Below are 26,207 nucleotides of genomic sequence, written 5' to 3' on the forward strand. Positions count from 1 at the left end.
ACACACACACACACACACACACACACACTTTTTTCCCCCAACTCTGGGAAATATGAGAGAATGGCTTAAGAGGGACAAGCATATGCAACTACCTATCTTTTACATAGTTTTTCTCTTAGATAAGTAAAACATTTTCCTCTTATTTATTTATTTATTTTTTAAAATTTATTTTATTTTATTTTTATTTTTTATTTTTATTTTTTTAATAGATCTTTATTGGAGTATAATTGCTTCACAATACTGTGTTAGTTTCTGTTGCACAACAAAGCGACTCAGCCATATGCATACACATGTCCCCATATCCCCTTCCTCCCATCCTCCCTATCCCACCCCGTAGGTCATCGCAAAGCACCAAGCCGATCTCCCTGTGCTATGCTGCTGCTTCCCACCAGCCAACTATTTTACATTCAGTAGTGTATATATGTTGATGCTCTCACTTCGCCCCAGCTTTGCCCTCCCACCCCATTTCCTCAAGTCCATTTTCTGTGTCTACCTCTTTATTCCTGCCCTGCAACTAGGTTCATCAGTATCTTTTTTTTTTTAGATTCCATATATATATGCGTTAGCATACGGTATTTGTTTTTCTGTTTCTGACTTATTTCATTCTGTATGACAGACTCTAGGTCCATCCACCTCACTACAAATAACTTAATTTCGTTTCTTTTTATGGCTGAGAAATATTCCATTGTATATAAGTGCCACATCTTCTTTATCCATTCATCTATCAGTGGACATTTAGGTTGATTCCATGTCCTGGCTATTGTAAATAGAGCTGCAATGAACATTGTGGTACATGTCTCTTTTTGAATTATGGTTTTCTCAGGGTACATGCTCAGTAGTGGAATTGCTGGGTCATATGGTAGTTCTATTTTTAGCTTTTTAAGGAACCTCCATACTATTTTCCATAGTGGTTGTATCAATTTACATTCCCGCCAACAGTGCAGGAAGGTTCCCTTTTCACCACACCCTTTCCAGCATTTATTGTTTCTAGATTTTTTGATAATGGCCATTCTGACCGACGTAAGGTGATTATTTTATTTTAATTTATTTTATTATTTTTGGTTGTGTTGGGTCTCTGCTGCTGCGCGCGGGCTTCCTCTAGTTGCAGTGAGCAGGGGCTACTCTTCATTGCGGTGCGTGGGCTCCTCATTGCGGTGGCCTCTCCTGTTATGGAGCACGGGCGCCAGGAGCGCGGGCTTCCACAGTTGTGGCTCGCGGGCTCTAGAGCGCAGGCTCAGCAGCCGTGGCGCACGGGCCTAGTTGCTCCGCGGCATGTGGGATCTTCCTGGCCCAGGGCTCGAACCCGTGTCCCCTGCACTGGCAGGCGGATTCACAACCACTGCGCCACCAGGGAAGCCCCTCCTCTTATTTAAAGTACAGTCATGACTATTAGAAAAGATTCAGAAAATTCAGAACAACATAATAAACAATTTTATGTCACTTAAAATCACTATCTAATATAACCATTGTTAACATTGAGGTGAGTTTTTATTTTGTTCTTCATAGTTGAAATTACACATACAATTTTATATCCTCCTTTGATTTTTTTAAATTTAACATTGCCATAAACATTTTTACTTGTCATTAAAGATTATCAATAAACAGTTTTTGGCTGCATATTATTCTGTCTAATTTATATACCATGATTTGATTATAGGATATGTAATTAAAGGTTGAACATTTAGATTTCCATATTTACTACTATAAATGATGCTGCTGTGAACATCTTTGTGGTGGAGCTTTTACTGAATGTTTGGTTATTTCCATGATAGGATGTTATGAGCTATTTTTTAAATTATTTGTTTATATTCTTTATATTTTTATAGCGTCTTAGTGCTTTTGTATTGGTTTTCATGAATGCTTTACCTAGTTAAGATATTAATCTTTTGCTCTTTCTTGCATAGTTTACTCACTTTGTTTTCTTTAAATTCAGCTAATGCTGTACGTGTTTTTCTCAAACCAGTATGCCTAAAACTAATCTTTTATTCTTTCCCTTTTCTTCACTGTCCAGCTGACCAAGGCAGAAACTGAAATCTTTTCATCTTTGATCTTCTCTACCCTCCTCTGCTACATCTAGTCATCCACTGACTGAGTCCTTATTCTACCTCTTAAATATTTTTTGTATCCATTCACTTTGCTCCATCCCTATTCCCTCTATGTTATTAATACCTTTGCGAAGCTTTCCCAACACTGTCCTTGAATGATTAAGTGTTCTTCACTTAAGCAGCCACTTCCAGGCTTTTGGCCTATGTGTATATTTATACACATTGTTATGTAATTATCATCTTACTTTTTATCAGTATTTCTCAGACAGTTTTCCAAGGAACTCAAGTGTTGGTGAGATACTGTCTCTTATATGACAGAGGATTTCATGGTCAAGTTTGGAAAATAATATCTTCTTGGAGATTCATAATATAAACAATATAATATAAATTATCATGTTAAAGGCCCTGAGAAGTTCTACTTGGCATTTTAATAGGTGCTGAGTATATGTGATGGTGAACAAAACTAGTTTGGAGCTTAACGAAATCCTGTGGACATTTGTTTTTACCTTATCTATTTGTTACTGGGCATTACCCCTTCCTTCCTAAAACTGCTCCTTTGTCATCTGTGACACTGTATTCTCTTGATTCTCCTGATGTTTCTCTGATTGTTCCTTCTTTATCTTCATGGGTTCCTTTTCTTCTGCCCACTGCAGTCGACCCATGAACAACATGGGTTTGAACTGCCCGGGTCCACTTATACATGGATTTTTTCAATAAATACATACTACAGTACTACATGATCTGCAGTTGGTTGAATCCACAGGTGCAGAACCTGGATATGGAGGGCTGACTGTAAAGTTATACATGGATTTTTGACTGTGTGGGGCTCAGTGCCCCTTAACCCCTGCATTTTTCAAGGGTCAACTGTACTTAAATTTTGGTGTTTCTTGGGGCTCTGTCTTAGCCCACCGCTCTTTTCACACTTCATCTCACCTACTCTGGTGGTTTCAGATATCACATTTGCTGCTGACTAATTGTTTTAATCAGCCCTCAGAGGACAATAGAAATGTTTTAAGTACAAGGGCTATCTTATAGATAGAATCTGAAGTAAATCTGAGCCTCCTGGGGGAAAAAGAGCTAGGAAGCTACCAGCTTCCACTAGTAGACAACCAAGCTAAAAACTTGGAAGTCTTCTTGACTCTTCCTCCCACATTTATCAAATTCTTTCAGTTTCAAATCCTAAATTCTTATTTCCATTCCCTCCCTTCCAGCGTCCATGCCATTCCCCTATGTCATGCCCTCATCACCTCTTGTTTGAACTGATTCTAATAGCCTGCTTCTGCATGCAGTTTGCTCCTGTTACATCCTTTAGGAAATCACCATGATGTATTGAAAAATGCAGGTCTCATCACACCATTCTCTTGCTTAAAACTCTTCAGTGGTTTCCTATATCTCTAGAGTGAAGATGAAAAACTCCTTACCAAAGCTTAGAGGCTACTTCTCCTGCCTTCCTTTCAGCCTTAAACTGTCATGGCCATTGTCTACTTCGTCTGTTTTTTTTCTCTGATGTGATTGTCCACATTACTTCATTTTCTTGCAGTAAACTTTCCTTGCTTCCTAACTTGTATATGTCTCTTTTACTGCATTTACATATAAGCAGATGATTATAGTGAGGCCTCTTCCTCTCTACACTGTGAGCTCCTTGAGATCAGGGAGTGTGTCTTACTGATTTTTTGTAATCCCAGCACCTCTGGTACTCTGAATGTTTGTTGAATGAATGAGGTCTTGTACAAACTCATTCCCAGCCATGGTCCTTCAGCTCTTATGTCTCCCAACCCCTACCCCACCTCTGTTGTCTGATTCCTCAACTGCAAGTTCTCCTACAAAGGGGGTTTTCAGGTACCTGTATTCTGCAGGTTGGGAGAGACATCTATTTTTATAAAATGATGTAGCATCATTTTTAGTGTATAGAGAAATCCAAATACTATTAATATTTTGCATATAAGACTACTGAATATATTTTTAAAACTTAAGTATGACATTGTTATATGTATTCATTAAACTTGTCTTTCTGTTATATAAACTTGTTAATGGTGACTGAGTTAATGTTATAGGTCATTTGCTTTTCTATCAATTTAATATTGCCCTTAGAAATATAAACTCCAGCAACTGAAGTAATTCTTAAGATATCTCTAGCAGCAGTATAAAGTTAATTTTGTAATGTCTTTCTTGTGTATATCAAGTCCCAGATCTCTCATATACTACTCGGGACTTTTCTGCTTTTGAACCATGTTGGTGTCTGTTACCATTCTTGCCACATGATTCATTTATGTTTTGGGATCAGTGCAGTAGCCTCTTAACTTTCCTTAGTTTTGCCCCCTTTTAATCTATCTGTTACACCTTTGCCGGAATGATCTTTCTTAAAACTTTCATCTGTTTTACTTAACATCCTTTAGTGGCTCCCCATTGCCTTCAGAATTGAACATAGACTCCTTAGCATGGAAGTTAGCCCTGTGTGCCTCTAAGCTCATCTCTCAATACTCTCAGCGTGCAGCCCGTGCTCTAGTTGTACTGAACTGTTTGAGTCCTCTAATACCTCCTGCTCTCAAGCCTTACCGCCTTTGTGCAGGCTGCTTCCTTGACTTCTGCTGTCCTCCTTCCCACTCCTGCTCCTGGCCTACTTCCTTTACATCCTTTCAGCCTTCCTCCTGGAATTCTGATACTCCCCTCCCCACTCTGGATTCTGTGTTCCCATTGCACACTGTGCTTATATAATGTATGTTTTTGTTTCCTTGTCTGCCCCCATCACCTTGAGGACAGGGACAGTGAGTGTCCAGATATGTGGCATAGTGCCCAGTACATGCATGTTCTCCATAAATGTTTATCGACTGTTGTCATTGTTAGTAATTCTGGAATGCACCGTTAATGTTTTAAAACTCTGTTTTTGTAGCCTCAAGGAATAGGTTCTCCTAGTGTTTATCATGCGGTTATCGTCATCTTTTTGGAGTTTTTTGCTTGGGGATTATTGACAGCACCCACCTTGGTGGTAAGTAATCTTTTAACTTATTTATCACTGACTTTAAAATTTCTTTTTCTTCGGTTTCAGGAGGGAAATCAGTTTTGGGAGGGAAAAAAGGCCCTTTTTCCTTTCCAAGGTTAATTCTCCCACCAATATCGTCAGCCCTTTAGTACTGTATTTTACTGGTTTAGTTGTCTTTTCCAACCTTTACTTCTCCCTTACTTTTTAGCAGGGCTTGGGCGGGTGTGATTCTCTGGTGAACACTGGACAAGTTTAAGCAGGGCTGAGTCCCCACTCTGGGTAAGGTGGAAAGGATTCTTATACTGACAAGCTTAGGAAGAATGGTGTCTGTGCCCTGAATCACTCAACATTATTATTTTGAGATTCTTTCTTGCAGTTGCATTTTCCAAATACAAGTTTCTTTTAGTTTAGGCAGAGGATCTAGAGGTAGCCATCTTGAGAGGTCATTCTTTTCATAGCTCTAAGCTGATTTTACTCAAATATTCCCAGGTTTAGAACCTCACAAAAAGACCTCCCTGCCAGACCAAACATCTTAGGTGATAGCTAGTTTTCGCCTGTCGGTTTAGATGAGGGGAATGGAATGAAGGAAGGAGTAATGGTAGACCTCTATGATATCTTGAAAGGTGTAATCAGGATAAATGTACAGCTTTCTAAATCCCAGAAGAACAGATTTTTAAAGAGATATACTTCCTTGTATTTTCATGAGCTTGTTTGTTGATACACAAAAAAGACTTTTATAAAAAGTTTGTTCATAAATAAATTGAATGATCATATATAGATAGATTGAACTAGTCTAATAATCATTATGATTATGACATTTGTAACCACATTATACTGTAATAACCTGATGTCAAGGGCTACTGTGGTGCTGTAATAACTATGTGTTCTCACACCTTTGTATTAGCTTTCTAATATTAGAGTGTGCTTATTTATAATCTACCAATTTAACATATAAATCTGTCTGGTGGATCATTAGTCCTGTGGTTTAAAGTACTTGAGCTTTGTAATAGCAGTTTGTATATATTTATATAATGATGAGTCCAGGCATGGTACTAAGCGCTGTAAATATGTTACTTTAAATCCTCAAAACCACTTTATCAGTGAGGAATTAGCCTCGTAATGATGCCGAAAGCTCAGCCTCTCTGTATACTGGTGCCAAATCAAATCTTGGAGACAGAGTTTTGGGTGAAGTAGAAGAGAATAGCTTTATGACTTTGCCAGGCAAAGAGGAACACAGCTGGCTCCTGCCCTCTGTGAAACTATGAATATGTGTCCCAACCTGGGAGGATTTGATGAAGAGTTTTATAGCAATAGTTCAAGGCTGGAGTTGCTGATAAGATTAGGGAGGGTATGTGTAGGGCCTGCACTCCTTTAATCTCATCTCAGGTAATCTTGATGAGCTTCTCTGGTTCCTTTAGTCTGGCCTCAGTTGGTCTTCTCTGGTATGGAGAATGCTGACATCTTCCATTTGTTGGTTTTAATTCTATAAAAGGGCTTAAAGATATTGTTATGTGTGTCCCTTGAGGTGGAACCAGGACGCTGCCCCAAGGCTGCACTATTGTTTCTTGACTGTTCCTCCCTTGGCTCTGCATCCCTTCCCTTCCTGGATTAGCAACTGTTCAAATCTGCCCTTTGGAACTCAGGGAAGGTCATGGAGGCTGAACCGAAAGGCTCCCTGTGCCCAGGAGCCCCTACGGGGTCCTCCTCAGTTTCGGTAATACAGATGAGGAAATTAAGGTTTAGAAGAGTTAAGCAACTTGTTACTCTGATAGTAAACTGCAGCTTTGGTTTTAAACCTAGGCTTGTTTTGTTCCCAGTGCTCAGTCTTGGAGAATACTGGTAGCAAGTGGTTCATGCCCATGTTTTAGGTAGTTGAGGTTATCTGCAGCCCAACTACTAGCTGAGTAGAGAGATTAAAATATTGGGTAAACTGTGAGCAAGCCATCAAAAAAAAGCTTTTTGTGATGATTCCATAATTTGAAGTGTGTGTAGCTGTTTTTTAAATTCGTATCTCATTTATATTTTTTAGATCTCTCAACTTTTTGTCTAACTTTGGTATCATTTTTTCTAATCGGACAAAAAGAGTGTCTTCTTTAAGAACAAGGAAGAAATCCAGTTATTTAGATATAACTGCTTGCTTGTTAGTTCATTTTTCATAGCTATGGGAAAACTGTGTGCTTAGTACGTTCTTAACTATTTTTTGTTAATTAAAAAATGGATAGTACCTTTGATTTTTCTTTTTCTTTTTCTCTTTTCTTTTACTTTTTAAAACACTGAATTGAATTATGGTCAGGAAAATGAAAAGTGCTAATTTGGGACTTAATGAATTATTTTTCTTTTGCCAGCATAAATACATTTCTTGGAATAATTGCTATAACATTGTTGCCAATTATTTTATTTATGGAAGGACTTTTTTTGCCCCATTGTTGTTGTAACAGTTACTCTTAATTCCCATGTTTGTTTTTAATACTTGAATTTTTTTAAATGGTGAAATGATGAGGTGTTACCTGGGGCAGTTGTCCATAATATTATCGTCATAATTCTTTACCTTTTTCAATTTTTCACTTCATTATATTTTTTTAAATCAAGCTTTCTCTCACGAAAAATAAGTTCAAATATTAATGAATGTTAAGCTCAGAGTTTTATTTTTCTGATTCTTTTCTCATCTTTAATGTATACACATTTTTAAAAATAATTGCAGTGTTTGTGCTCTACATTTTTTTGCTTGATGGGGAAAACCTTGGGTGGCGAGTTTTAGGCAAAACAAGGATTGAATTGTAGAGATTAGATGTACCTAAGTGTTGAGATTTGTTATACTCTAGGTACTTCCTGGTGTTTTGGCCTTTGGGCATTGGAACAGCAAGAATCTTTGAAACGTCACTGAAAAAGAATTGTGCATGGGAAATCTATATATATACAGTCCTCTCTCTCCATGTTATATATGTTACTTTTTAGTAATTAGAAACACAGTGTGTGCCTGTTGTAGACCATTAAGCAATGTGAAATGTGTAAGAAGAGGAAAGTTCTCCTGCAGTCCTACTCATCCCTCCAGGCAACCATCAGTTTAGGAGATTTTGGCTTCAGGGTAGGCTTTACCAGCCCCATTAGGACAGATTGGCCAACTGGAGATGAAGGTTTCAGCTGTTAGAATGTGGTATCTATTAATTCAGTGATTTTTTTAAACCAGAGGTGAATATTAGTGATACCTGTTTTTGTTTTTGTTTTTTCCCCCAAATACCTAGGCCTTACGACCTGTCTGGCTGAAATCAGAGTTTTCAAGGGGGGAGGCTCAGGCATGTGTATTTTTTAGAAGTGATTCTCATATATCTAGTATATATCACTAATTAAGAACCAATATACTAATTCAGTGTGGGCTTTTAAAAAAGGTTTTGCTCATTTTGAGACTTTCTGCTTGCAATTTTTTATTGTTGTTGATTTTATTAGCAGCCTTTTTCTCTTTGTTTTGGACTCCTATACTCCCCGGTGTTGGGGTGTGGGGAAAAGTGAGTTTCGGGGTAGAAGACACCAAGTTGTAGCACTTTGCTCTCTTTTCCAAAAGTCTGTTAACCTTTAAACATTTTATTTCTGTCTTAGGTGTTTTGAAACTGATTATAAATGGTGCCTGCTAGAGAGTCACAGCTCTTAACATTCATTTAAAAAGGGAAAGTGAGGATGTAGATATAATTGAGTTTATTTGCATTTTATGTATCTCTCTCTTCCCATACATAGCTCTCAAAAATTATAAAGTTTAAGCATTTCAATTTTCAAAGATACTCTTTGAGTTAATTCATTTAACAGATAACCAAATTTAAAACATATTAATTATAATAAATGTTTGGTTTTGGATTTATAATAGCCTTCATTTTAAAAAGTAATGTGAAGTTAAAAGAAATTTTTAAAAAATTTCATGTGGTTGCAATTATCTTTGAGTTTTAAGCCCATACAGCTTCCAGAACACTGTTCTAGAATACAGTCAAAGAACAAAGGCTGCGTTCTATGTGGAGGACCTGCCCAGGGGAGGATGGTGAAATCTCCACCAGCAAGGGGATTTACATTAATTACACAGAAGAATTTTATACTGACATTTTTAAGGACAGTAATCTAACACTTTGAGAGGTTATGACTGTATGGTTGGTTCATAGTGGGTGTTCAGTCAGTGATTATTGATTGACTAAATAATATACATTTACATAAAGAGAATTAATGACAGTAGGTCTAAGGATCTATAATGCTAAGAAGTGGCTTCACTGTTTTGACAGACCTATGGTTCTAGAAATACTAGGCCAATATTTGATGGTTCAAGTTGCTAGATGCACAATCCATGTTACAGAGCAAGACCCTGCACTCCAGTCCTCCAGCATCTCTTCTATATCAGTGGCTTAGCATTCTTTGCTCAGAGATAGTCCTGAAGCATTTAATATTTTAAGGACTATTTACTCTCAAAATTTTTTAAGTTCTTAAAAATTTTAAGATGCATAAAATTTATTGAAAAATGATACATTTTTTTCCTATTCAGCTCCAGTGTTTAAGGGTCCCCCAGGATCAAAAATCTTTACAACCAACATTTTTATTACTTCTTATATTAATATTTGTCTCTGTGTTAAAATTTTTATTAAAAAAAAAAACAAACGTGAGGGTTTGTTACCTTTAGCTATACTCCTTTGGAGGGGTTATAAAAGTTTTTATTTTGTAACATTGGTTAAATCAATTTGCATAATTGTCATGTTCTATTAAGTCATTTTGAAGGCAGAATTTATAATCTGTTAATTATGAACATTTAGTGAACAGTTAATATATGAAGGCACTCTATTGATGAGGGACTAATAGAAATAAAAATATATTAAATGCAAAGTGTAGTAGATATAGTGCCTGTCTGCCCTTAAGAAGTTTGAAATATAATTGAAAAGAAATATTTATCAAATACCTGAAAAGATGAAAAATACAAGACCTAAGTAACGGAGTACTGTAATATAAAAAATATTAGAAAGCTGTATGTGATGACCAAGGGAGTGCTGTAATCACCTATTATATGGTCCTAATGGAGAAATTGATTGCTTTGGACAGGAAAGTTTGGTAGCAAAGGAGCAATATGGAAGATTTTGGGGTCGACTAGATAGGGAAGATAAGGGGAACAAACATTTATGGTAGATAAGATATCATGTATAAAAGTATGAATATTGGAAAGCATAGGAATATTTCTAAAATAGTGAAAAGACCGGATTGATTGGAATGGAAGATGGCTTGGCAAAGTGAATTGTTAGAAATAAGATTTAGTGTATTACAAAACTTCTTGCAAGCATTTGTTATGTCCTTCTTTCTTTTTAACACCAAATCCATTCTTTGTCCCTAAAAAGAATTGGCCCTTAGTAATAACTGGAACAAAAGCAGATTTGAGTTGTTATGAAAGGTTTGGGGATACCAGTTTAAGGAGTTTAAATCTTCTTGTCTAGTATAAGAACTAGCAAACTATGGCCAGAGCAAATACTGCTAGTACCCTGTTTTTTGTAAATAAAGTCTTATTGGAACACAACCATACCTATTCATTTACATATAGTCTATGGCTGCTTTTATTGAGTTGAGCACTTGTGACAGAGATTGTTTGGCCTGCAAAGCTAGAAAAAACTGAAAATATTTACTGTCTGGTTCTTTACAGAAAAAGTTTGCACCCACCTTCTTTGGATCCGTGGGTCTTCACTATAAATAATAAATAATACGGTTTCTCAGCTATTGAGATTTGGGACCAGATGATTATTGGGGGGGAGGGCAGGATGTATCATAGGATGTTCAGCAGCCTTCCTGACCTCTACCTCATAGATGCCAGTAACGTCTTTTCTTTCCCCCGACCCCCGCCCTCCCCCATCCATCATGTTGTGATAAAAATGTCTCCAGACATTGTCAGATGTCCTCTGGGGGTCAAAATCACCCTCCGTTGAGAATCACAAAATATATGAATATCATAAATATGTGATTTTTCCCATATTAGTGATTTTCTTTGAATACTAAACATTTCTAATTTTATTTTTACATACAAGCTAATTTTTGTTAAATTTCTAGTTATTGGCAGAAGAGTAACTGAAGAAAAGCGAGCCTTCTAATCTTTCTAAAGGTTTTACTTGCAGGATGTTAGAAAGTACAACCAGCTTAGTTTTTCTTCCTAAAGAGAAGATTTTCCGACCTGTCTCATTCCCCACATTGCCATTCTCTATTGTTTTTATTGAGAGACAGTATGGTATAATGGAAGAAGCATTGGCTTTAAGTCAAGCAAGAACTCAGTTGCCACATCTGTAAAGTGGTAATATCTAATTCATAATATTGTTAGGATTAAATAAAAGTATATATAAAGCCTCTGATACATAGGCTGTGAAAATGGTGGTTGCTGCTTTTTATTTTTTTAGTTACCTTTCCCCCAGTTACTTTCTCAACCAATGAGTTCCCAATGGTTCACTTGTTACCCAGTGAACAGACTGATGCCATGTGGTTTGAGACCAGGCCTTGGAAAGGATAAAGAAACTTGTTATACATTTTCATGGGTTGGGATTTTTTTTTTTTCTTTCTTACCTTACGGAATCTCTAGGTCCACTTTTTGGCATTAAAATTTCCCTATTTCTTCTCCTAGTCTCCTATCTTAGATAATACACCTGTCTGTAAAGGGAGTTATAAGTCAGTCGGTTATATGTTGGAAACAGGATAGCATAGTGATTAAAAGCATGGACTTTCAAGCTTGACTTCCTGTGTTCACTTTCAGTTTTGCCACTTACTATGTGATCTTAGATAAGACATTTAACCTCTCTGTGTATCAGTTTTCTAATAGGGCCATTATGAAGAATGAAAGGAGATAATGTGATAAAGTGCCCAATTTAGTGTCTTGTGACATAGTAAATGCCATATAAATGTTTGGTATTTTTAGTATTTTACTCATATGCATAGTGTCATACAAACCTGAAAATTTATATGAAATAAAATTGGATTGTGTTATGAAGGGATGTTTTAAGTTTTACTAGGACTAAAATGTAGCATGAGCTTTTTATTTTGTTCTTATTCTTTAGGTATTACATGAAACCTTCCCTAAACATACATTTCTGATGAATGGCCTAATTCAAGGAGTAAAGGTAGGATCAATCATATATATATATATATATATATATATATACATATGTATATGCATGTACACAAACATGCACATATATACTTATGTAAATATATGTAATTCTGCCAGTTTATTAAGTTAGTTGATCAGTCTCCTAAGTGTTAATTTTTACAATTGGAGTATATCTTGGGGGATTACTTAGCATTTTTTAAATGAACTGGGTTTTAAATATGATTTGACTCACATATAGCCAACTGTGTATAATAATGATAAAGCACATCATAACAAATTTCCCCTGTGTTTTACGTGTTGGCACTTTCATTACAGAGATCTGAGTGCTTTTTGTAAACTAGCAACAAGAAAATAGATTGAAGAGAAAAGTACTATTTAAAAAATGCATGAGTATAAAATATATCAATATGGTAAAGTTTTGATTATTCTACATATTCTTTACTCTTGATTCCATTTGATCAACAAGTTTATAAACGGATAATTAGCATATGATATTCCTTCTAGAATTGCTAGAGTTGTGGTTGAGAATTCATTAGAACGTTTTGTGTTTGATATGCTACCAGAGCCCGCAGATGGTTCTATACGGTCTTGAGAAATTTTAAAATTATATACAGACAAGAAACAAGTTGTTTATCTAAAGTTTTGTGATATACTTATTTTAAAAATAAACTTGTTTAAAATTCTTCTGTGGTAGTAAAATGATTTGTTTTTGGCTCATCAGTATACATGGTATATGTATTTTCTTCATTTAACTTTTTTTTAGGGTTTGTTGTCATTCCTCAGTGCCCCACTTATTGGTGCTCTTTCTGATGTTTGGGGCCGAAAATCCTTCTTGCTGCTAACAGTATTTTTCACGTGTGCCCCAATTCCTTTAATGAAGATCAGCCCATGGTACGTGCACATTATAACAACTAAATATCAACTATTAATTGTTTTCTGAATATTCCCTTATTTCTTTCACTTTTTTTCCATCCTATCTATGTAGGTTTTTATTTTTCTAATACATTTATTCTTTGATACAGATAAAAGGGCCTTTAAAAATATAGTCGCTAAGTAATATAACAGTAAGTAATAAAGTTCTTTGAACTAGATGCCACTATAGGAAGCATGTAGACTACCAGCTAATCTACTTTTGGATTTCACAGCCCAAATTTCAAAACAATATTTTAGGTACTGGATAGGGTTGCTGACTTTTTATTTTCTTAAGTAGGATGTTAAAAACACAAGGTTTATCATCATTATCTATATTAATTAGGAATAGATTTTGTTATATATCAGTAAAGTCCCAAATAATAGTTTCTTAAAAACAAGGAAATTCATTGCTGATTTCTCTCTCCATATAAAAGAAGTCTGGAGTTGAGTAGTCCAGAGCTGGTAGGGCAGTTCCCGGGAACCAGACTTTTTCTATCTTCATGCTCTGCCATCCTCCACTCTCACCTCACGGTCCAGGATGGCTGCTTAAGTGAGCTCCAGCTTGTGTCACCTTCAGGCAGAAAAGATGGAAGGAGTGGCTACAAAGAGCATACTGCCTTCCTTTAGGGAAACTATGGAATTCCCACCCAACCTCTGCTTGCGTCTGTTTGGTCAGATTTCAGGCATACGCTGCTCCTAGTTACAAGAGGCTGGGCTCTTGGCCACTCTGATTAAAATCAAGAGTCTTCCACTGAGGAGGAAGGGAGGGAAAGCTCACAAAGAGAATGATTTTCCCAAGATAATAGAGCCCAATTTAGTTGTACATTTTTTAATTCTTTGACTAATATTCTACTCCACTTGAATATTAATGTTAGTTAATTCTATATCATAGATCGGCTGTATTTCCATGGTGAATCTAGAAAGGTCAGGGCTATTGATGAGGCAGGATCTTCCTTCCTCTCATAGGTGAGATATAACTCTGAAGGCCAAACCCTTGATGAATGCTAATCATTTAAATGAAATCTTACCAAACAAATTTAGGGCATGAACAAGTTATTTGCTGTGGAAAGCAGCATGTTAGAAAAAAATTTGGTAAGCAATAAAGTCCCGGTGGCATGATATTTTGAAAGTGCAATATGATTTCACTTGATTTTAAAAACTAAACATCAGCATTACAATAGAGACTTCTTATTCTCAGCCAGGTATTTTTGAATCATGTATAGCAAAATGTAATTTGCTTTTTAAAATAGCTTTTGTTCATTTTATTTTGGACACTGCCATACAGGTTGTTTTGCCAACATTTGAAGAACTAAAGTTAACTTATGGAAAAACATCTAGTTTCTATATATAGACTCAAGATAAATATAGACTAACTTGTCCCTCAGTTTTATTTACTGGAGTTTGTTTTTTTTGTGTAGTACTGTGATGGGAAATTGTAATAGATGAATTATAGTAGACTCTAGATGGTTGCTATTTTTAGTAGAAACAACAACAAAGCCACTTAACAACTCAACAATTGGGTAAAAAATTGACCTGAATTTTCTAATTTTAAGTATTCTTGCATAGTAGCTGAGTTGCTATCGAAGGCCCACATCTAGCCCTGTTTACATAATATCTGGGGCTTATGATTTATAGAAGAATTAATCTATGAACTGTCCTAGTAAGCTGTTGACTGAAATTAGCTATACGTACATCAGTTCACTTATAGAAATGAAGGAAGACTAAGGTAATAGTAATTGTTTTCTAACCATTTCTTGTCAATTGTCTTTCAATCCTAGGTGGTACTTTGCTGTTATCTCTGTTTCTGGGGTTTTTGCAGTGACTTTCTCTGTGGTATTTGCATATGTAGCAGATATAACCCAAGAACATGAAAGAAGTATGGCTTATGGATTGGTATGTATTTTTAATCTGTACCTTTGTATCTGCTGAAAAACACCCTGTTATTGTCTTTTATTACAAGGAGTGCAAGCCTTTGCATTATAAGATTTATTTTTGCATAAATACATTTTATAATAAAATCATCCATTAGACTACATTAAATGTTTTTTCAGTACAAAGCCATGTAAGTTTTGATATTTTCATTCAGTATTAGTCACACATATCAGATTTGAAATTACAGTGGAATATTTTTACCTTATATAAGTTCTTTTTAATAGAATACTAAAAGTAAAGAACTATTCAATATGTAATGAGTTTTAAAATTACTATTATTTAATGGCTAATCTAAAATATAATAGGTTAACACCCATCTCAGGGATCCCAAACCTTTTTGGTGGCTTTCTGGGCCACACAGAGTCTCTCTCATATTTTTTCTTTTTTCTTTTCTTTTTTTTTTTAACTTAGCTTTTTTAAAAATTAATTTTTATTGAATAAGTCTGACATAATAACATTATTTAACTTTAAGGTGCACAAAGTGTTACTTTGATCCATTTATATATTGTAATATGATTGCTGTTATAGCTATATTTATCACATTACATAATTATAGTACAATATTGTTGTCTATATTCATTTTACTTTGCACTGGATCTCTTTGGCTTATTCACTACTCCTTGCAAGTTTGTCTCTCATATTCTTTTGTTTTTGCTTGTGGACATGTGTTTATATCACTTTTAACATGGAAGAAACATTTATAGCTAGATTCGGCCCACAGGCAGTAGTTTGCCAAACTCTGAACACTTAATGTCTATCAAATCTAGAAATAAAATAAGTTAACAGATCACTGTTAGCCAGAAGTAGGACAGTGATGAGCTTCAGCAGGGAGCAAGCATCTTTTGTTAAATAAAGACTGAATATTGTGTCAGGTTGAATCTTACTTTTATGAGAGTCTGTTGTCTTTGATTCAAAGATCAAAAAATATAACAAAGAATCATGGAATTAAGAGGATTTGGAGGGAAATACCTATAGTGAGAAACTTACCAAAAAAACTAATGATCAGTTGTAAACTCAAGAACATTAAATGATATGAAGTTAATGATAGCCAGGATGTTTTTAAACAGCTTTATTGAGATATAATTTACATACCATAAAATCTGTCCATTTTATGTGTATAGTTAAATCAATTTTAGTAAATTTATACAGCTTTGCAACATGCCCACAGTCCAGGTTGTTTCCGTTTTTGCTGAGGTAATTTATTTTGTCATAGCCAAACCTTTGAAATTAATAGTTTCAACCTGGAAGCTTTATGTATTGAAGGCACATCTAGGAAATGACAGTTTCAACCTTCTAGAAATAATATGGCTGCAGATAAAAGGGAATAAAGTGATCTTTGTGGTCCTCTTTCTGTCTGGCCAGAAGAAAATAGCCACCAGGGAGGAGAATTGAGGAGAAGGGAAATGACATGAAATACCTGCACTCTGATTAGACCTTTGCTCTCTCCTATTCCCAGATACCTCACTGACGCTTACAGTGAGAACCATTGCCCCTTTCCCGACTCCAGTGCCAGGGCTCTGCTCATAACCCAGGTCTCTCTGAGACCACAGCCCACTGTAATGAATTTCTAGAGCTACTGTAACAAAATACGACCACAATACAGTTTTAGAACATTTCCATCAGCCCAAAAAGTTCCCTTGGGCCCATCTGCCATCCGTCTCCACTTTACCTCTGACCCCAGGCAATCACCAGTCTACCTTCTGTCTCTGTAGTTTTGCTTTCAATAGAAATTTCATATAAATGAAATAATGCAAAATGTAGTCTTTTGTGTCTACACTTAGCATAATCTTAGGAGGTTTATCTATGCTGATACATATATCAACAGTTCCTTTTTTATTGCTGCGTAGTATTCCACTGTATGGGATATACCACATTTTGTTTATGCATTCACTAGTTCATGAACGGTTGGGTTGATAGCTAGATGTTTTTAGTTATTAGAATTTTATGTACTTGTCAAATAAGTGCTTGTGTAAATAAGCACTCCTGTGAAGTTTAAATCCTCCATGCAAAAGTCAGAAAGAGCATACAAACAGAATAAAGCACAGAGTAGGGGGCAGAAGCTCATGCACCTCTAACACTGATTTCTAATTATCCTCTGAAGAGTGTGGTCTCTATCAGGTGTTACCTGCTGTCACACCTACTGTTGATTTGCAGGCCACTTTGTCCAGTAGGCCAGATATTTCTGGGATTAACAGTTTTTCTCCCCCTGTTTTCTCTACTTTAATCTGCATTTTCACCAGACTTGTATGGGCTTCCTCAGGATGTTAGAGAGACATGGTTAGAGATGGGCTCAATGCCAAGGATCGATGATCTGGATGATCTCGTTCTTCCTAACCCTGCCACCTAATGATGACCAAGTTCAGATTTGTGCTGTGGCTTAAAACTATTACTGCTGAAAAGATAAACTTTAAAGTCTTTAAGCTTTATTTCAGCCAGCTTTAAATATGTATCAAAGTAAACATTCATTTAATCTTAACTTTAATATTGGGGGAAAAGTCACAGTGGCATGGGATTTCCTTACGGTATTGTTGTAGACTCCGTTCGCAGAGCACTGTGGGGTTATGGAGGCGCCCCAGGGGCCGGCATGCCTGGCAGTCGGGGGGGGATTTGGATGGTAATCCAGGCCCCCAACCCTTCTTCAGCTAAAACAGTTTTTTATTTTTAAATCTGTTTTTACTTACAAGTTTGTCAGTAGGATTTATTTAAACAGAGGGCTTCAAGGCTTAAAAGAAAGTTTGAAGCCACTATCTTAGAGGTTATTACATATTTTTTAGTTAAGAATCTAATTCTTTTCTCTTCCTGCAAAAGAAGAAAGTATAAGAAAACTGGCACAGGTAGGAGGAGGAAAGGGAGACTGCAGCAGGAGAACTGACATAAGTCAGAGTCTCTGGTGTGGAAGTAAAGGAGCCAGATGTCCTGCCTAATCTCTTTCTATTGATCTTGGTTTGTTGCAGGTTTCGGCAACATTTGCTGCAAGTTTGGTAACCAGCCCTGCAATTGGCGCTTATCTTGGGCGCGTGTATGGGGACAGCTTGGTGGTGGTCCTGGCTACAGCGATAGCTCTGCTAGATATTTGTTTTATCCTTGTTGCTGTGCCGGAGTCATTACCTGAGAAGATGCGGCCCGCATCATGGGGAGCACCCATTTCCTGGGAACAGGCTGACCCCTTTGCAGTAAGTTGATGCTTTTTCATTCACTTTGGCAAAAAAAATGAATGTGTGATTCAGCACAGCATTAATGTTTTGTTGTGGATGTTTCTTTGGGGAAAACATCGTGATGGATTTTTTAAAATATTTTGAAATACTTTTCAGAATACTTTTGGGGAGGATGAGAATAAACTGGGGGAAAAAAAAGACAACTAGGTATCTGTATGTACACTGCCAGAAGATATCTCTGCATGTTCTTAAGAATAGTTCAGTGTTTTGATATAAAACCTTGCATTGGTCTGTTTTTTGTTCTAGTCCTTAAAAAAAGTGGGCCAAGACTCCATAGTGCTGCTGATCTGCATTACGGTGTTTCTCTCCTACTTGCCGGAGGCAGGCCAATATTCCAGCTTTTTTTTATACCTCAGACAGGTAAAATTCTGTTCTGCCAAGGTGGACTTTTCTTTCATTGTTTAGTGCCTTAATACAAAATATTTAATCCTGAGAGAACTTTAAGAGCAGAGCCTTTTAGAAATGACTATCATTTTTAAAATAATGGCTCACTAGAATTAACCTCCTGTTTAGTGTGGCTGATGTTGCTTATGCATTTCTACGAAGACTTGTGGCTTAGGCAAAAAGAGAGAATTTTCCTGTCAAAGTGTGTCATTTGAGCTTGTTTATGTGTTGCTTATCAGGTGATGGGATGCTTTAATCCATTCACCTGCTCCAGTCTCTTTGTGATTTAGAGCATATATTTGTAAAGCAGCTAGCCAAGATAAGAGCATTAGTTCTTTTCTCCTTGACACTAGTCTTACTAGGCAGAGATTAAGCCTTTATCAGTACTTGTAAAAAGCACAAAATGGTGCAATATTTATTTGTAAAATGGATTTTGAGTGCTTGATAGTGGTCTCCTATTTAGGAAATCGAAATTACGGGATTTAGATTTACTTAATCTAAGTTACGTAGCTATTATTTTCAGTATCTAACACTTATTATAATTTTGGTCCTCAGTGAAAGCCAGATTCTTCCTCTGAGGAGTTCTTTGGTTATAAATGAATTGCATTTTCTTTTTCTGGCCGATTTAATGTTAATATACAAGTAGTTGCATTAGTCTGGTATTTGTTGTGCTTATTTTATTAATGTTTCTTTTTCTGGAAACCTTCTAGATAATGAAATTTTCACCAGAAAGTGTTGCAGCATTTATAGCAGTCCTTGGCATTCTTTCCATTATTGCACAGGTGAGTTACTTTTTCGTTAGAGGGAGAGATGTTTGAAGGTTCGGAAACATAATTCTGTTAGTATAGGTAGTATTGATTAGATTTTTGGGACTGACACGTACTAATCAACATACGATGTGTAAACCAGAAAGAGAGTTTATTGATTTACACTAGAGTATTCACCTGCATAAAATCAGAAATTTTATGTTAGTCTTGTTCTACTGTTGATTCATTCATTCAGTAGATATTTATTGAATACCTATCATGTGTCAAGCGCTCATGATCCCTACTATTGTAAAGTTTGCATTCTTGTGGGATAAGAGAATGAATAAGCATGTCAGTGTAAGCATATCAGGTATAATGAAAGCTATACAGAAAAAGGGCACAAGGGATGTAGAGCGTGGCTGGGGGCAGGGTGTTATTTTATTTGGGAGGGTCGGTAAGGCTTTGCTGATACAAGTGACGTTTGAGCAGAGACCCAAAGGAATGAGGAACGGTCCACTGGAATACCTGGAGGAACAATCCACTGGAATATGCCAGAACAGAACTACAACTCTGAAAGACAATTCCTGGCATGTGTAAGAAAGAGCCAGGGGACAGTATGGCTCTGGTGGAGTGAACAAGGGAGAGAGTGTCAGGAGATGAATTCTGAGAGGTGGAGAGGGACCAGATCGCGTTCGGCCTTCTGGGTCATCATAAGACTTGACAAGAAGATAGGAGGGTTTTGAGCAGAGAAGTGACATGAAAGTATTTTTATCTTGGAAACCCAGTTGGTAGCTGGTGGTTGTTTGATGAATAAGATATTAATCAACGTAAGAATCTGGATTTTCTTAGGAGATATTTCATCTGGCCTTCAAACTATCTCATTCCACTCTTTCTCCTTTCTGTGAAAAAACCCCTCCCATTTCTTTCTGTTGGGCTTTGTTTTTTCCAGACTCTGTAAACGATCTACTCTAACACTCTTTCCCACCTTAGATCCAATCTACTAGGTTGCAGCTTTTTCTGTTTTATTCTACTCTTAAAATGGAAAGTAAAGTCCATTTAATAGTACTCTTGGATGTTTCACCATCTTGGAGGTAGGATTGCTTCTGCAGATCTCATCATTTATGAATTTCTGGTAGATTTAGTGATAAACTTCAAATTTAAATTTCAATTGTATAATATACTTCCCCCAAGGCCTCAGAAATGTGCTCGTTAGCTTTGGGGTTATTGTTGCCCATATATAAAAATAGCTTAAAAAAAAAACCTTTCTGGGGGCTTCCCTGGTGGCGCAGTGGTTGAGAATCCGCCTGCCAATGCAGGAGACACGGGTTCGAGCCCTGGTCTGGGAGGATCCCACATGCCGCGGAGCGGCTGGGCCCGTGAGCCACAACTACTGAGCCTGCGCGTCTGGAGCCTGTGCTCCGCAACAGGAGAGGCCGCGATAGTGAGAGGCCCGCGCACCGCGATGAAGAGTGGCCCCCATTTGCCACAACTAGAGAAAGCCCTCGCACAGAAACGAAGACCCAACACAGCCAAAAATAAATAAATAAATAAATAAATTTATTAAAAAAAAAAACCTCTCTGAACACAAAGGAGAGTGTACTAAGACTAGAGCTCGATGAATTATCAAATGTTAAACTGACCTTGAATCCTGAGATAAATCCAGCCTGATCATTATGTCTTATCTTTTTCATATATTGCTGAGATTAGATTTGCTACTATTTTATTTGATTCAGATCTTAAAGAGAACAGGCTAACATTTACTCTAATGACACTTAAGAGGTTGGTAGTTGTAAGGTCTTAAGTTCCATTTCATACTTAACTGAGCATGCAAGCTGTAGGTGGGCACCTAGTAAATTTGGGCACACTGTGGACTGCTTGAATGATGAGTTGAAGGTGCTTTAGAGGAAATTTTCCCTCTGCTCAGTAGATTGCATCAGGCACAAAGGAACACAGGATGGAAAACAGTCCCTAAGAGCTCAGAATCCAGGAGGGCAGACATGTGAAGCCAGGAGGGGGCATGGTTGGGTTTGCGCTGGAAAGAGCCATGCAGCAGCAGGGTCATGAGGGCTGTGAATCTGGAAGGAATGAGCCACGACCCAGCCAGCGTTGCTAGCACGGCAGATACTGTGAACAGAAACATGGTCTACAAGGAATACAGTACTTAAATGACCATTCAGCTTTGGGGGCCTACATAGAAGCATAGTTTTTGAGATGTAAAATCACATTTCTGAAAGTGAGAAAATTAGTTGAACTTCAAAAACAGGTGAATAGGCATATGTAGTCTGCATGTAAATATTGATAATTAAGTTTATGTCATTATATGAATTAAAATATCAAGTAAAATTTATAGCCCCAAAGGAAGAAGCATTAGCTTATGCTCTCATTTATGGCAAGTATACAGTTGAGAATGACTTCTCCCCTGTTGACCTCTAAGCGAAAGACTAGTGTCTTTGACTCTCCTCTCCAGTAGCACAGAGCCTGCCTCTCTTTGTTTATTTTCTTGCTTGCCCTTGTGCCTTTGTTCCTGCCGTCCTTACTGCATCTCCCTTTCACCCCTAAGTATACCTTCTCTGAGTTCTCATATTAACTTGGGTATATCTCTATCATGGTACAGAATGCACCGTATTATGAATTTTACCTCTTTGTTTCTTATTATTTTTGCCTCAGTAGCTTTGTGAGCTCTAGTAGAGCTCTGAGAGGATTGCGAGGTCAGAACTATATCATATTTGTCTTGGTCAGGCTAACGCCCTGCACTGTGCCTGCGGCCCAGCAGGTGCTAAATTAGAGGTCATTGGTTTTTTCCCATAGTGATTTTAAAACTTTAAAGAGTAGTAGTAAGCATTTAAAAATTGGGAGGTATGATATGAAAATATGGAAGTGCAGCTTCTCCCCCAAATGAGGAGACGTGGTAACATGAATGTGACCTTCAGTGACAGCCCCACGGTCGCTGCCCCTTCGGGCCTTTGCTCTCTGGTTTGCCACAGGCCCCATCACTTCCTTGGCACTAGCAGGCACGGGTTCATCACATCTGCGCTCGATAAACGTTTCCGCGAGTGCTCGGAGATGGTTGTACACGCGTCCTCAGTGCTGTCTCACGCCTGCTGGGCATCGCGCCCTTGACGCGGCTGCGACCGCCACCTGGCTTCCTTCCACCCAGCGCTGTTCGTCTCGTTCAGTGGCATCACCGCTCTCCTGGCTGCTGGGGCCAGGAACCTGGGTGCCATTCTTGATTGCTTTTTTTCTCCTTCTCCCACATCCAGCACATCAGATGGTATCTCCTTTCACTTCTCTCCAAAACATATTTTGAATTGAAGCACTTCTCACCATCGCCATTACTAGGAGCCTAGTCTAAGCCAAGACCATAGCCTCCATCTGGTCTGTTTCCACGTTTGTCTCCCTACGGCTTATTTGCCACTTGGCAGAGGAATTGTTGTAAAGTGGGAGTTGAGACATAGTGTTTTCTTGTTTAATATTCCCTTCCTGTCACAACCAGAATAAAATCTAGGCTCTTGATGGAGCCCCCGTTTCCCCCGTTCTCCATGTTGTTGAATACACTCCAGTCCAGCGCCTATGTGCTTGCTGTCACCCGCAACTGGAGTGCTCTTTGCCTAGATACTCACATGCCACCTCCTCCTCCTCATTCGGCTCTCACCTCAGATGTCGCCTCAGAAGGGCCTTCCCTGCATGTCCTGGTTTGAGCAGCCCCTCTATCACACTACCCTGTCTTATTTTCTTAGAGCAGCTACAACCCGGAATTATCTGGTTTGATAAGTATGCTTATGTCCGTTTTCCCTCTACTGGGAGGTAATCTCTTTGCTGACCAGTACTCTGACCTGGGTCAGTGCCCTCAGACCTAGAATAGCCATTGGATACAGTAGGAACTGGGCAAATATTTGTTGACTGAGTGACCAAAGTTGGTGTCAGTTAACTGTTAATTAGCTGTGTCATCTTGGTTAAGTCATAAGTCATTTTAACCTTTACAACTTGGTTCTCTTGGTTCTCTCTGTTCTCTTTAAAATTTTTTTTTTTTTTTAAAGAAAGAACTTATGCTAGGTGCTGGGGATACAAAGATAAATGAGAAGGAAGTCCTTGCCCTTGGGAGAAAATCGATGTCCCAGTTAGAGTATCATATACACAGGAAGTTTTTCTTCTCTGAGTGCTCGCTCTGGGTGAGTTCCCTTTCATAGCTGTGGTTGTTGAAGAATGTACTCCAGGGCTCCGTGCTTTGTGGAATTCAATCTCACGCTCACCCGATTTAAGGGAAAATCTCAGAGAGGAAAGTTATGAGTGTTAATTGTTCAAGAATCCTTAAAAGAATCTTCATTTGCTTCCCACTGGCTTATTTGTGATTAAGCCTGATTAAACTCTTAAATGATTGTCTCAATTTAAAGAATTTTAAACTTATACTTGATAATTTTGAGTTTAGAGTATCAGCCAGTCATCAAGTATTGATTTCCTGAATTATTTTCACTTCTTCCTCTATGGACTTAATAGCTATCTTAAGGGGTATGTTTAATACTAATGTCCCCAAATGATTGCTGAATTTTTATTAACTTTGAGAGGAAAGCAAGAAAACCCAATTCATAATGTTGTTTATTAAATGTGCCAGGCACAATGCGAAGTATATCATTTCATCTAACTCACATGACACAGTTTTGAAGTAGGTACTATTATCACAGTCTTTTAAGAGACCAAACTGAGTTTCAGAGTGAGGTGACTTGCCCAGGGTCACATGGTTAGAGCCAAAATGATGATTAAGGCTGTTTTTCCCAAGGCTGTGTTCTTAGTTATTAGCCTACACGACTCCCAAGTCATACTTGTTAAACTGATCTACTGTTCATAAAAGCATCATGGTTTCAGCAGTAGGTTAATTTAGGTGAAGGATATATGAGTAATTGTGCTGTTTCAGCTTTATTTAGTCAGGAGAATAAGCGTTTTGGATTAACTTGGACCTGTAAAAATTTTTAAGCTATTACATAACAGGGACCTCTAAACCATGAGTTAGAACCTTTCAACCCTACTGTTTACAATTTCTGATTTTAAGTGGTCCTCAGGAGAAATGTACTGAACACGAAGTTCACCTTTTCTATTTTCAGTTTTCTGACTTTTCCCCTGAATCTGGATCTGTGTCAGCAGAGGCACCTTTCATCTGCTTATATGACCTGAAGTAATGGTTTCAGATATATTCAGGGCAATTGTTGCTGAAAAGCCAAAATGTAGAAAAGTGGTAATAGTCCTTTTATATTATAGATTGAAATGGGTCACCAAATAGCTTTTTTTCTTTTCAGTATTAAAAAGCTTATTCTAATAAGCCACTTTGATTTTTCATATTTTCTAGACCATAGTCTTGAGTTTACTTATGAGGTCAATTGGAAATAAGAACACCATTTTATTGGGCCTGGGATTTCAAATATTACAGCTGGCATGGTATGGCTTCGGTTCAGAACCTTGGTAGGTACAAATATTTTAATTTTCTTAATTTTGTTGTTTGCCGTGTTTTTGTTTTTTTTCAGCTTTATTGAGGTGTAACTGACAAAACTTTTATATTTCTTAATCTGCTTCTCAATTAAGGCTTAGACTTTAATGTCTCTTAATATGCTTTTTTTTTCTCTCAAAGTGTATATAACACAGGTTTCTCACTTGTGTATTTGTATATTCTATAGTGGCTTGAGGACAGTGGAGTGACATTTTGTATCTAAGCAACAGGTTGGGTTTTTGAATGAGACTGAGTTTTTCAATCTCTAATGAGCATTTAATCCAGTTTAGTTTGTCAGAAAAACACTTGTAATCCCAAAGCAGCAAGGTTAGGAAAAAAAAGTTGAGTAACACCAGTGATCATTACTGATGGCAAACCAGAAGTCCGGTTGTTTTGGTCCCGGCTTTATGCTGGGAAAGCTCTCTGCTTTTCTTGCCAGTCCGGTTTCCTGCAGGGTGGGAATAGTGCTGCTGTCAGGTTGCCCATGCACACCTTTGTGCTCAGGTATTACAGGACTGAACTCCACAGTGTGCAGTAGCGTTTCATTCAACTGAACACATCATCTCTGTTTGGACTTGGATATGAGTAAGCACCAAGAGTATGTTTTGATGGATGTTTTATTTTTCAGTCTAGCCTTGCAAAAGAGGTGCTCACAATTTATCGAAAACATTTCTTTTAAACATCAAGCCAGTAGCACATTTAGATCAAATTAGTGATTTCTTCACACTGAATCACAGATCTCTGGGAACCTTGCCGTTCTACTAGCGAACGTTTGGAAACATTTAATGATGTTTCTCAACATTCTCTCCCCACCCGCCCAAGTCCTGCAGAAATAATACCCAACACACTTTACAGTTTAGATGTGATATGTGATATCCCAATTCTACGTTGAAACCCACAGCATTCTTGTGAATAAGTGGTTGTTTTACTGCTTTCTAGAAGAGTAAACAGGGTTAGACTTCTAAGTTACTTGCCCAGTCACACAGGAAAGAAGGAAGAGCAAGTATAGTTCTCCTGACTTTGACAGGTACAGTGGAGAATAACAACAACGTACTATTCTTGTTTTGCCGCCTCTGATTGCAGGATGATGTGGGCTGCCGGGGCAGTGGCAGCCATGTCTAGCATTACCTTTCCCGCTGTCAGTGCACTTGTTTCACGAACTGCTGATGCTGATCAACAAGGTGAGTTGATAGGACCCAATGATAATTATTTAAAAATACAGAATATTCTAATCCTCTGTTCTGTCTCTTTCCTAAGTTCTGAAACATAAGCGTATCTTCAGGGTAGAGAATTTTAAATTGCTTTCATTGTACTCAATACTCTGTAATGGCCCAAATGGGAAAAGACTCTAAAAAAGAGTGGATGTATGTATAACTGATTCACTTTGCTGTACACCTGAAACTAACACAACATAGTAA

General features: G+C 37.4%; 1 protein-coding gene across 2 annotated transcripts in view; it reads left to right on the forward strand.

Annotated features, from left to right (window-relative positions):
* MFSD14A (major facilitator superfamily domain containing 14A) overlaps positions 1-26,207 on the forward strand; it is a 37,779-nt gene that overhangs the window by 8,199 nt on the left and 3,373 nt on the right. The window contains exons 2-11 of one of the 2 annotated variants that reach the window (XM_059926859.1): positions 4,936-5,031; positions 12,072-12,134; positions 12,888-13,015; positions 14,815-14,929; positions 17,923-18,141; positions 18,430-18,543; positions 19,278-19,349; positions 23,351-23,482; positions 24,652-24,764; positions 25,873-25,970. In XM_059926859.1, coding sequence (XP_059782842.1) covers positions 4,936-5,031; positions 12,072-12,134; positions 12,888-13,015; positions 14,815-14,929; positions 17,923-18,141; positions 18,430-18,543; positions 19,278-19,349; positions 23,351-23,482; positions 24,652-24,764; positions 25,873-25,970 — 1,150 coding nt within the window. The remainder of the gene's footprint in view (positions 1-4,935; positions 5,032-12,071; positions 12,135-12,887; positions 13,016-14,814; positions 14,930-17,922; positions 18,142-18,429; positions 18,544-19,277; positions 19,350-23,350; positions 23,483-24,651; positions 24,765-25,872; positions 25,971-26,207) is intronic. The other variant, XM_059926867.1, reaches the window with a different exon arrangement.

The sequence above is a fragment of the Balaenoptera ricei genome, chromosome 1 (assembly GCF_028023285.1).
Source record: "Balaenoptera ricei isolate mBalRic1 chromosome 1, mBalRic1.hap2, whole genome shotgun sequence".
NCBI lineage: Eukaryota > Metazoa > Chordata > Mammalia > Artiodactyla > Balaenopteridae > Balaenoptera > Balaenoptera ricei.